This window comes from Rhinoraja longicauda, chromosome 26 (assembly GCF_053455715.1).
Source record: "Rhinoraja longicauda isolate Sanriku21f chromosome 26, sRhiLon1.1, whole genome shotgun sequence".
NCBI classification, from domain to species: Eukaryota; Metazoa; Chordata; class Chondrichthyes; order Rajiformes; family Arhynchobatidae; genus Rhinoraja; species Rhinoraja longicauda.
In genome coordinates this window covers 20,610,106-20,623,212 of record NC_135978.1, presented here as the reverse complement: position 1 = coordinate 20,623,212, position 13,107 = coordinate 20,610,106, and the positions used below count along the sequence as shown (strand labels likewise).

Below are 13,107 nucleotides of genomic sequence, written 5' to 3'. Positions count from 1 at the left end.
CATGACGGGGCAGGCTGTGTTATAAGGGAAGATTGGACAGGCCAGGCTTGTATCTGCTGGAGTTTAGAAGACTGAAAAGGGACTTGATTAGTAGATCCTGTGGGGTTTTGAGCGGGTGAATGTGGAGAGGATGTTTCCTCTTGTGTGAGTATCTAGAACCTTGGTCACTGTTTAACAATAAGAGGTCACCCATTTGAGGACAAAGATGAAGTGGCTGCTGAGATATTTTCTACTCTCTACTTCAAAACGGGATCAAAGCAGTGCCTTTGAATATTTTAAGGTGTAGACAGGATGCCAAGTTGAAGTTACAATCAGATCAGTTATAATGATAAAGTGACCTGCTCCTGCTACTAATTCATGTTTATGACTTTCACATTAAGCTTTTCTTAAATCATTGATCTTCAATGGATTAAAGTTAATTAAATCTGATCAATGACTTTTCCTCACTAATAAATACGTTAGTTGTGACTCATTGGATTTTCATTAGATCTCCTCTTAGGAGGTGGAATTGCAACAAGGGTATCCAACTGCAACTCAGTTAAAAACCTCTGGGCACTGTTGATTGAAGCAAAACCATCAACCTGTAGAGTTGTACATGGAAGGGGATTGAAAAGTTAAAGCTACTGTTCTTGGAATGGAGGGGATCATCCAAAATTTTAGTAATTGTTTGATCTAGGTGGAATTGAAGGCACTGTCAGGGTAATGGGTTATTTAAAGATGCGGCCATTGTAGTGTGGCTGCCTATTTAATTATCTTTTAGAAGTTTCCTGTATCCCTATTAAAGCTGCAGTCTTGGTCATTGGATGCTCTCTGTGCTATTTTGCAGCCGGTGGTGGATGGTTGGTGATGTCCCATGTTTGTTGAATGCTGACTTTTTTCTTGATGAGTTCTCTGTATACCAAATACAGAGAATGACCATCTCACTGTCAGATCAGATCAACCCTGTTAAATGTACCAACTTCCTATTTTGAAAATGGTCCATTTAAGTGAAGGGATACAGCTCTACTGGTACTTATCGATTGAGCACAGTGACTAGTGTACATCGGCACATCAACATTCTGTAGTTGCAACGTCCCACAGTGAATGAGAGGGGAATAGCCATTTAAATGAATGATCAAGCCGAACAAGGAAAATAATGGAATGGTGTTACATGACATTTAGCTCATCATCTCAAAGAGTGTTTTGGTGTAATTATGGTCTCTTGATTGCCTCTCCCCACCACTTTATTCCAGTGTTCCCCTTTTTTAACAACTAATTTCCTTTAACAATGATTTATAGATTCTGCCTTCTTGTTGGCAGTCCTGCACTCTATGTCTGGAAACTACATGTTCCCAGCACAGATCATTCCTGTCGTTCTGATATTTTGAGAGAGATTTACATATTCTGACCACCCTCTGTGTGATGAACGTTTCACACTGCTGCTCTCCAGTTCTTGATTTGGTGCCATCTCACCAACCAGTGGAAAATATCACTCATCCCTTCTTCGAACATTGTCTTGTCACCTCTACGCAGCTCAATTGCAAACGCACACAGCTTTCTTTCCCTATCCTGCAAATCTCTTCAGCTTTCCCTTTCACATCTAACTAAAATGTGCTGGCAAAATTTGTGTCCAATTGCAGTCACACTGTATGACTTGCTTGTAAGTTGAAGAATTCTGTACTCTTCAACTTGTGTCATGAGATCTTTCTCCCCCTTCGTTGGACATGATTGAAAGTCCCACCCAAAGACCAAATGTCACTCAGGGAAAGTAAGACTAATTTATCCATACAGCACCTTTCACAGGGTTTGTTTTAAATTAGATTGCAGCATCTGGGGAACTATTGAGCAGAGGAATGGTATTTAATTCCCCCAGGAAGGAAATGTTTGAGGCGACATGTTTAGAAGTCTTACTTGCAGATTTTAATATGGAACACAAAAACACACATATTGTTTCGTTCCAGGAGAATGTAGATTGTCCAAATGGAGGAGAGAATTGCAGATTTAAGATTACCTGAGCAAGTTCCAATCCATGTGATGCAACAGGCTGTAACAATTGAGGAAACTCTATTCAAATATACTTCAATTATTGCTGTAAAAAACATTTTAAACTCAGATTTTAAGCTCTGTCCATTTAATGTGCTAATTCTTAAAATGTTTAATTCACGGTGCAGAGGAGGTGAATATGGAAGCAGGGCAGAGTGCTCACGACACAGGCACACAGTAGGGCCAAGTGTTAGAACTAGCTCTGTGGACTGATGGGGGGGACCCACACTAAATCTTTGATCATACACATACAACTCTGCACCAAGCCAGCCCTTTTCCCGATTCCCATTGCTTTCATGAGGGCACGTGGCAGCTTGTCTGAATAGCTGGAGCTACTTCTGGTATCCTGAGCATTGGGCTCTGCCACAAAGCCTTTCTGCAAGAGGCCCCTGGCAAAAACTGGCCAATTCCAGCAGGAATTTTTGCAGAGTGATCGGGAGAAGGGAAATGCTGGATGCTGCTTCTCTTTAGTCCAAGGATGCCACTTAATGCAGTGCCACTGCACTGGACCCAGCTGTTTGTCAACAAGACCAAAAGATATCTCCTGTGTGTATGGGGCTCTCATGGACCTTGTGTAATTGTGTCTCATGTGCCACTGTTACAGAGGAGAAAGAGCAGTGGGGAAGGAACTTGTGATGAGTTATTTCTGTACGTACCTTTAAGTACATTTTGTAATCCTGAATAAGTCGAACGTCAATGTGAACAGATTGCCTTGAGCCTTTTCGGGTGTCACTCTGGAGAACTGGACGAGGAGAGTTTGTGGGCTAATTTACAGAGTCTGTGATGTTCTGGTACCGTGTTGGGGCACAGTGCTGCCTGGGAACTGAGCACCCAAATGAAAGAAGGTTACCTGGAACTCCAGCCATGTCTGTGGAAGTCTCCATCTGCAGTGGAGAAGCACATTTGCACAGGAACACAAAAAAATGGGAGCAAGAGTAGGCCACTCGGTCCCTCAAGCCTGCCCCACCATTCAATAAGCTCACGGCTATTTGAGGTTGACCTCAACTCCTCTTCTGTGCCAATTCCCCAAAACCCTCAATTCCTCGAACTTTTGCATATTTGTCAAACTCCAATTTAAATGTTGATGTTGACCTGGGCTCCACCATCCTCTGGGACTGAGAATTCCAGAGATTCATCAGCCTCTGCAAGAAGAAATTGTTAGGCACCTCAGTTTTAAATGATAGCCCCTTATTTTGTAGCTATGTGCCCTTTTTGACATGACATCAAAATACCGGTAGGATCTTATATGTTTGCAAAATATAACCCCTCGTTCTTCTAAACTCCAAGGAATATTATATAGGCTTTCATGAGAGGGTCGACTGGTAGCTTATAGTCTCAACTCATTCTCCTAAGACTCAAATATATATTCAGTGTTCCCAAAATAAAATTCAGCTCTAGGTAGTTGTTTTCCCACATTTTTGCAAAAGCTTTCACCTCCCCCTCCGCACCCCGCACCAGCTGCAAAGGGTCTGGATTGCACGTTGCTGCACTTCTCGGCAGTGACTCTCCACAAGAGGCTGGCAGGAAGTATAAACTGAGTGATGCTAGCCAGATGTGTGTCCCCTGCCCCCAGTCCCGACATGGACCCCCTTCCTTCAACGTGGCACTCCATCTAGTGGCCTGCCTAGGAATTGACAGATTGCCCCAAATCGGGACAAGTGACATTTGGACTCCCAAGTATCCTTATCATCCTCCAAGTATCAAGCTTCGCTGACTGGGAGCGTCCTGTGCTCTTTGGTTATACATTTATTGTGTGGGCAGCGAAAACACAATTCGTCCCAGCTGCTTAAAACTCTGAGAAAACATTTGGTTTTGTTTCAATGTTCTCCCGACATCTTCTGGGGTACAGTTCTCTGGAGAAAGTCCCTACACGTGCCAACTCTGTGGAAGTGTCAAGTCACCCCAGGCGAAAGTTTCTGGTGATGCTGACTCTCCCCAGGATACAGTCCCTGAAGGTGCCAACTATCCCCAGGATACAGTCCCTCAAGGTGCCCAACTCTTCCCAAGGTACAGTTCCTGAAGGTACTAATTTCCCTGGGGTACAGTCACCAAAGGTGCTAATCATTCAGGGGTATATCCCTGAAAGTGCTGACTTTCCCCGGAGTACAATCCCAGAGGTTGCCCCATTGTGGCACAGGTTTCAAAGTATTAATGCTTACGAGGCTGCAGGTTCAGCGGGACATGACTGTGTGTTACATGAGAGGCAACCTCATCATCTCCATCTGAAGTCAATCGCAACAACTTTTATTTTTCTGAATTAGAATTGCATTTCTTTATCATCTTTCATGCCCCTAAAATGACGCTTCAATGCAAATTGCTGCCAATTAAGTGCTTTTGAAATATATTCGCTGTTGTAATGCAGGCCAGTGCCACAACCAGCACAATAGAAAATATTTTTTACTGACATTGTTTTGGGGACAACTTGAAATAACAGTGCTTGAATCTTTTGCATCGACTTGTGAGAGCAGATGGAGCTTTGCTTTAAAGGCAGCTTCTCTCTCGGGTCACAGTCATCCACTTTTGCACACGTAATGCCTTTCCATGGTTGTAAAATGAGTTTCGGAACCACCAAAACTTTTACAGTTGTGTAAGGCAAGGACATATTAAGATAGGGAATGAGAAGTTTTATCAAAAACGTAGATTTAGAGGTGACGATGGTATAAGAGGGCTATTGAAAGAATGCAGATCATGGAAAGGTGCAGAACTAGGGAAGCTTTCTTAAATAGGGAGGTTCCGCTGATGGTAATATTTTAAACCAGCCTCACAGATATGTCAACTTTACCTGTTCCTTAAGATTTTTACAGGAGTTTAGCTGCTCCAGATATTTAATTGTGCCTTTGTATTAAATGTCAGAATATTTGTGGTGCTAAATCTGATTATGGTTTTGACAGATTAGCCCATAAATCAAGAGGCAAAATTGAACTGAATTAAGGCTATATCGCTGAAGAATTTTGTTTCTTTATGTTAGTAGTTAATCCTGCACAACTGCATCAGTAATGGTTTGTGAGTTTGCAAGAAGCAATGAAAGCTCAGAGCCATTGATACAGAGGTAATTGACATCAGTTTTTAAACTGTCCTGTTCCAAAAACAACAATGAAATTCACATGGATAGATGACGTTTCGCGTCAGGACCCTTCTTCAGTCTGAGTTCTTTAGCGTCGCCTGACTCACTGAGTTACTCAAGCACTTTGTATCTTTTTGTAAAGCAGCATCTGCAGTTCATTGTGTCTCAGTGAAATTCACACTGATGTTGGTTGAGGATGAATGTTGACTCGGTCATGAGGGAAACTTTGCTGCTCAGCCTTAATCTTCTGTGTCTAGCCTGGGACTGGATGACGCTTCAGTTTATCATCTTATCTGGAAGCCAGTACCTCTGTCAGTGCAGAATTCCTCAGATCAGGCTGACATTGACACAAATTAGCAATGATGAAGCAGGCTGGTTGAGATGAATGGTCTAATGCTGGTCCTGTGACACTAAGTCACTGACCAGGAAACCTAAACGGCATGTTGGTAAGTTAAACCAGGGCAGGACATGTTGTTGTAGATCAGAGGGGCATGAGGAACAGAGGAACAGAGGTGCACTTTCCTTGAAAATGGCAACTCACGTAGTCAGTGTAGTGAAGAAGGCGCTTGGCATGCTTGCCTTCATTAAGTTCAGAGATGCCATGTTGCACCTGGACAAATCATTGGTGAGACCACACTTGGAGTCTTGTATGCAGTTCTGATCAGCCAACTATATTGGAAAGATGGCATTAGCTGGAAAGGGTACAGAAAAGGTTCACGAGGATGTTATTGGGACAAGAGAGATTGAGTTATAAGGAGAGGCTGGATAGGTTATTTTTTCATTAGAGTGTCGGGAGCTGAGGGGATGACCTTACAGAAGTATATAAAAGCATGAGGGGCATAGATGGGGTGAATGGTCGCAATCTTTTTCCCAGGTTGGGGGAATCTAAAACTAGAGGACATAGATTAAGATGAGAGAGGAAAGATTGAAAGGCATTTGAGGGGCAGGTTTTTCACTCAGAGTGGTGGGTATGTGGAATAAGCTTCCAGAGGAAGCTGTACAGGTGGATCTCGTTGCAACAGTAAAAGAGATTTGGATAGGTTTGTGGATAGGTAAGATTTTGAAGAAATATGGGCCAAGTAGAGGCAAAAAAGACTAGTTCAGTAAGGCACCTTGATGGGCATGGATGAGTTGGAACGAAGGGCCTGTTTCTGCACTGTATAACTGGATGATACTATGACTTAATCTCTTGCAATAGGGGTTCTAAAAAAAGTGAACAACTTCAAAAGACCTTCACTTATGCATCGAATAGTAATTTGCAGGAAGATTTGACAAACATAGATGCCAACATGGTTCAGACAGGAGCAGAAAGTCAAAGCTGACAGCAGCCCAGATTGTAAAAGATGAAATAAGGGTGAGCTGGCAGCCCTGCATATCCACTGCTTTTCACATGGAGAGCCAAATGGCATATAAAAGGACTCCTGGCATTTAAACAGTCAAGTATTTCTGTTGAAGAGTGGCCTAATAGTTCCATGATAATGAGTGCCAAGTTATAAAGAAATAAGTTGACTGAAAGCACCCATTCCAAATTAATCGTCTTTCCACAAAATGGATAACAAAAATTATAGACGCAACACTAATCTGACATTACTGCTTGCAGTCACAAGATCACTTTAATGACTCCAAGTTAAAGACACAAATTGTACTTGGAGATGTTATTTTGATGGTACGGATGGTTTCTAATTAGGATGTTTGGGCAGAGTCAATGCCCTGAGTGAGTGAGATGCCAGCCAAAGGTTAAATTCTTATGATAATGTATGTTGCTGTTTTCCAGCAGTTTCCAACAATTCCACAGGAGCCAACACTCTCCTTGGGGTACAGCCCCTGAAGGTACCGACACTCCCCCGGTCTACAGTCCCTGGAAGTGCCGACTCTTCCCAGAGTACAGTCCCTTTTCCTTATACAAGTCTCTCTGATGTTTATCCTCCTCCTGCAATTGTTCACGTTGTGAGCATAGTCAGATCATTTATATTTACTATATAAGTTCCTGATGTATTTGCAATATCATAAGATCTTGCTGCACAGAGCCAGGAATGTCATGGAATTTGTGAGACTCGGCAATGGAAGAGACCATTCGGCCCATCATGTCCACACCAATCAGTGGGCACCTGCGTACTAATCCTATCTTCCAGCCCTTGGTCCATAGTATTCAATGCTTAAGCGACTCGGGTGCTCATCTGGAGACCTCTTAAATACTGTTAATGACTCTGCTTCTACGACTCTCCCAAGCAATGTATCCCAGATACTCACCATACTGGATAAAAAAGGTCTCCCTTGGATCCCGTCTGAATCTTTTCCCTCTTCCCCGAAACTGCTCTTTTGTTATTCAGCTCTGAGAAGGAGAAAGGAAAATTGCAGAGAATATGTAACTTTTGATTGAATATTGTTGGGAAGTGTTTGAATTGTCACCAGTGTTGGAAATTTGTGATCCCAGATTGTGACAAACAGAAGCAAGGTTTGTGGGAAGGAAGTGCACACCTGGAATTTCAATAAATAATTATAAAAGGAAATAGAAAACCTAAATTTGTGGCATCTCCAGTTGAACCTTTGCAGTAGAACAAATGGACACGTTAGCAAGAGGTGATTTAGACAGTTTGTCACAACGCAATGAACATAGGGAGCATACCTGTAAATCAGAGAGCCCATGCCTGAGGATTTGTTGAAGTTGTGATGGAGAGCTGTGTGGGTCTCGTGATGATTATATCATTTGCTGAGCTGTGCAGCATGTCTGTTTAATTTTGTGAGGTAAGTCTTCAGCAGTCAAACGGTTTCCATCTATTCAGCTGACGGGGCAGTTGCTGGCACTGAGGGATGACTGATTATCCCTGCAGCTGTTATGCCTCTGGATATTTGCTCTTTGTTCACAGATTATTACCAAAACCTCTGGTTCAATCTAAATCGTAAAAAATTCTTGCTTTGCTTATCTGAAAATCACACGGAGGGGTAATGGAGTAAAACATCCATGTGCAGGGCAAGCAGTGCTCAGGGCAAATACGCAGCAGAGTTGACAGGTCTCCGCTTGCAGGGATTCTCTGTAGGAAAGAGAGCTTGTCACTGCAGGGAGCAGATATGTCCTCAGACAGAGCACTCCATGTCTCGGATGGTATTTGGATCTCAGCTCCGGGTCTAGGATTGAGAGAGGATTCATGGTCTGAATCCAGGACCAAAGGAATTCTTGCTCGAGCACAAAGTAACAGATTGGTGCTATAACCTAGTGCATAATTTAAATGGTTGCCTCGAGATACTGAACTGAACATCTCAAGATATTAATGGTGCTAACCTCATGTAACAGGACACTAAGTTTTTACACTCCCCAGATAATTGCCTGTAATAATCTCATCAATAATCCCTGGCACTGATGCCTTATCAATACCATTAATCCCAGCATTGAGGATCTATACATTCCCAATTGGTTCTTCCAAACCCTACACTTCGTCTCAGAAAATCTGCAGGTCAGTTGTTTTGTAGAAGAAAGATTATTCTAATGTGATCCTTATTTTTCTTTCTCTCACAGGCTCTATTAGAAGATCAGACTTTGAAGAGACAGATCGAGATTGAGATAACACCTGTCTTTCTTGTGCCAGACACCAATGGATTTATTGATCACCTCCCCGGTCTGGTCAAACTGCTGGAGAGCAGGCTGTACATCATCGTGGTCCCACTTATTGGTAAACATATTCTTTACTACCCTCTAGTCCGAGCTGTGTGTTGTCTGTGTGTGGTCTGGCAGAAACACTGAGTGCAGTAAATTGATGAGATGCCTTTCGCTGAGTGGTTGCACCAGGTTACATCTGGTGTTTTCTTTTTAAGGGTCTCCTTTAAAGTGCGTGTCACAGTAAACTACTCGGAATGCGAGAGAGCCTTCAGAAACAAAACGAACTCTAGTCCCTGGTCATTGTTGATAATATCACTCCCCAGTGATGTGAGAGTTCAGCACAGCAAAAATAAATCCAGATTAGCACCGGGTGGAAGTGCATCACAAAACATCTGAGATTATGTCACCAACCACAGGAACAAACTTCAACAATTTGTGCCATCAGCCAACCCCAGAGTTGTGAAATATGCCATAATTTAGAGCCAGCAATTTTTTCTAACTCTAAACTAACTCAGTTTAATTAGTCAGTCTAGATAAGCGCATGGATATGGATGTAGGCAGGGGAAATTAGTCATAAGGAATAGGAGTAGGATTAAACCATAAGTCTACTCCGCCATTCAATCATGGCTGATCTATCTCTTCTTCCTAACTCCATTCTCCTGCCTTCGCCCCATAACTAATCAAGAGTACCAATTATTAGTTTAACTTGGCATCAGGTTAAGCACAGCCATTGTGGACTGAAGGGTCTATCCCTATGTTGTACTGTTCTTTGTTCTCTGTTCAGCCTCTCTATGCCCTAGTCTTCGTTCTCCACTTTCCAGAATTGGTATTGTGGCTTGCCTTTATGTCAGGATGTTAAAAATGAGTTTATTTTTAGTGGGTTTGCACATATTGAGTGCTACTGTGTCTGTAGAATAGATGTGAGGAATCAAAGTTGAATAATATGCAGATTTTTCAAAGTTGAATAATATGCACGTTGTACAGCGAAATTCGATGTTTTTGAATATAATCCGGTAAAAGCCATACAGCAGACGTCACCTTAGCAGTACACATTTCTGGCGCTGACAAAGTGTAAAAGGTTCTTAGTATAGTCTGAAGAAGGCTCGCGACCCGAAACATTACCCATTCCTTCTCTCCTGAGATGCTGCCTGACCTGCTGAGTTACTCCAGCATTTTGTGAATAAATACCTTCGATTTGTACCAGCAGCTGCAGTTATTTTCTTACACCTCATTGCTCTTGGTGACCCTCCCCCCACCGGGTACCTCTTTGCTTTCGGCAGCCTCCCACCGGCCGGTCGCATGGCTCCGCGGCACATCCTGCGATGACCAGCAACTGACGTCCTCTCCTCGCCCTGTTCAACTTTGTTCCCCGGGGTCACCTCCCACAGTCGACCGTCGCCTCCATCGTCATCGTCAGATTCATCCAAATATCGATTTGTTTATTTCCTTCTACAGGTGATGTCTGACCCGCAGTTAGTTTTTACCCATCATGTTTAATCTTTTCCAATAATACAACACTTCATCACAGTGACACACCTCTGAACTACCCCCAAAGCAGTTACATCCTTTCGTAAAGAAGACTAAAACAATGTGTAGCCACTTAAACAATCTGCTTTTCTATTCTTTCCACAAGTGGATACTCTCACACTTCTCTTCATTTACCCTAATTTCCTTATTTATTTCCCTTTGCAGTCCTGATTCATTCCTTCACAACTTACCTTACCATTTCACTTTGTATAATTAGCTAACCTGGATGGAATGCATGTGATCCCATCACCAAAGTCATTAATATAAATGGTAAACTGCCAAGGCCCCCACAATATTCTCTGTGACACCACACCAGGTCCAGCCCATTTATCCCTACCCAATTAACTAACTCTTCACTTGTGCTGGTATATTACCTTCAACGTTGCAAGCACTTATCTGTGCATTAAATATCTGGTTCTTTATCAAATGTGTATTAGAAATCTGAAGAGGGGTACTGACCCGAAACTTTGCCTATCCATTCCCTCCACAGTTGCTGCTGTACTCCCTGAGTTATTCCAGCACATCACGTTTAGCAAAACAATTGTTGTCAGCAAATTGGTGGAACCCAGTATATTATATGTCCTCCTTCTTCAGAAACATCAGAGATGTCCTCTTTCTTCAAAACATCAGAGATGTCCTCTTTCTTCAGACATCAGAGATGTCCTCTTTCTTCAAAACATCAGAGATGTCCTCTTTCTTCAGACATCAGAGATGTCCTCTTTCTTCAGGGTTTCACTCTAGGGCATCAGAGATGTCCTCTTTCTTCAGAAAACGGGGCTTCCCCTCTCCCATTATAGATGAGGCTCTCACTAGGGCCTCTTCTATATCCCGCAGCTCCGCTCTTGCTCCCCCTCCCCCCCATTCGTAACAAGGACAGAATCCCTCTCGTTATCACCTTCCACCCTGAAGAAAGAGGACATCTCTGATGTCTGAAGAAGGAGGACATCTCTGATGTTCTGATGAAAGAGAAATGATGCTTTGCAGATTTGTTCAAGTTCTTTGGAGGATGCAGCTCCTAAGAGAGTTGAGGGACACTGTAGATGTAGTACATTATGATTTCTAATACACATTTGATCCCTACCGGAAACGTTGCTTATCCATTCCCTCCATGGATGCAGCCTGACCAGCTGAGTTACTCCAGCACTTTGTGCTTTGCTCAGGATTCCAGCATCTGCAGTTTCTTGTTTGTCCACGAGTAATAGGCTAACTGACCAATAGTTGCCTGCTTTTTCTCGCTCCTTTTTGAATTGTGGTGTTACATCTGTGGTTGTCTAATCCACTGGGACCTTTTCACAATTGGAAGATCACAACAAATGCATCCACTTTCTCTGTAGCCACGTTCTTTCAAACTCCAGCTTCAGGCTATTAAGTTCAGGTGATTGGTCGGTCTTCAGTCCCATAAATATGCCTGGTCTTTTTTTTCTAAAGGTGACTATTTTAAATTCATTTTCCCCATTATCTTTGACTATTTTTGCAATACTTTTATTATCGTCTACCAAGAACACTGATGCAAAATATTTGTATAATGTCTCGCAATTTTCTTATTTCCCATAATTAATTCTCTTGCCTCAGCTTCTAAGGGACCAGCATTTACTTTTGCCATGTCTCCTTTCTATTTGTAGATCTTGCAATCTGTCTTAACATTCTTTGTTAGTTTATTCTCATATCCGTTTCATTAAACTTATAACCAAACTTTGCTGACTGCCACATTTCTCTCAATTAGTAGGCTTATAGCTATTCTTCATAACAGTTCTCTACTTTTATTTTAATCTAATACCATCCTTGCTTGTTTAGAGTAGCCACATATGACTTCCTTTCTCTTTGAATCTTTGTTTCGCAGTGATAATTGTCTCTGTTGAGAGGTGTGAAATATTTATTTAATCATCTACTTATCTACTGCAAAGAACAAAGTACCGGAGGAAAGTGGGCCAGGCAGCCAGCATCTGTAAAGTGAATGGACAGTCGACATTTCAGGTCGGGACCTTTCTTCAGACTGATGTAGGGGAGCAAAAGCAAGAAAGGTGGGAGTCAGTCAAAAACTGACAGGTAATAGGTGGATACAGATGTGTTGGGGGTGCTGGGATGTGACTGATTGATGGATGAAGTAAGTGACAAAGGCTAGGGGTGAAAAAGAGCCAAAAGGTTGTCAGATATGGAGAGAAGAGGAGGAGTGAAATGTAAACCCGGAGGGAGATGGGTGAAAGGGGAAAGAGGGGGGAATAAAAAGGAAATATGGAATTTAGAGATGGGAAGGATTGGAGATGGCCATGCAGAGGAGGGAAAAGAAGCAGGGTGACTTTTAGACTATAGAAATGCAGCACGGAAACAGGCCCTTATGCCCACTGAATCCGCGTCAACCAGTAATCACCCCAATCACTAGCACTATCCTACACACTAGGGATAATTTAAAATTTTACCGGACAATTAACCTACAAACCTGTACGTCCATGGAGTGTGGGAGGAAACCAGAGCACCTGGAGAAAACCCAAGTGATCACAGGGAGAACGTACAAATTCCATACAGACAGTACCCATAGTCAGGATCGAACCCAGATCTGTGGCACTGTGGGGCAGCAACTCTACCACTGCGCCACTGTGTCACCCCAAGATCAGTTATCTGAGCTGTGTGAAACGGAGGGAGAAATGTGTTTGCCCTGGGGTGGGTTGGGGGGTGGGGGAAGAATGGGGAGTAAGGAGGAATTCCTTGAAATTGGAGAATTCAATGTTTGGGTCTGAAGAAGGATCTCGACCCGAAACGTCACCTATCCGTGTTCTATGGAGATGCTATTGGACCCACTGAGTAACTAAAAAACATTGTGCCTTTCAATGTTCATACCGTTGGGTTGTAGGCCAGTGAAATGTGAAGTACTGTTCCTCACTTCAGTGAACTTTTCATTCAG

The 13,107-nt window shown here is 42.7% G+C and overlaps 1 protein-coding gene across 1 annotated transcript in view; it reads left to right on the top strand.

Moving 5' to 3' along the window:
• The window catches only part of smg6 (SMG6 nonsense mediated mRNA decay factor), a 290,967-nt gene that overhangs the window by 240,278 nt on the left and 37,582 nt on the right, over window positions 1-13,107 (top strand). The window contains exon 16 of the mRNA XM_078422694.1: window positions 8,601-8,754. Coding sequence (XP_078278820.1) covers window positions 8,601-8,754 — 154 coding nt within the window. The remainder of the gene's footprint in view (window positions 1-8,600; window positions 8,755-13,107) is intronic.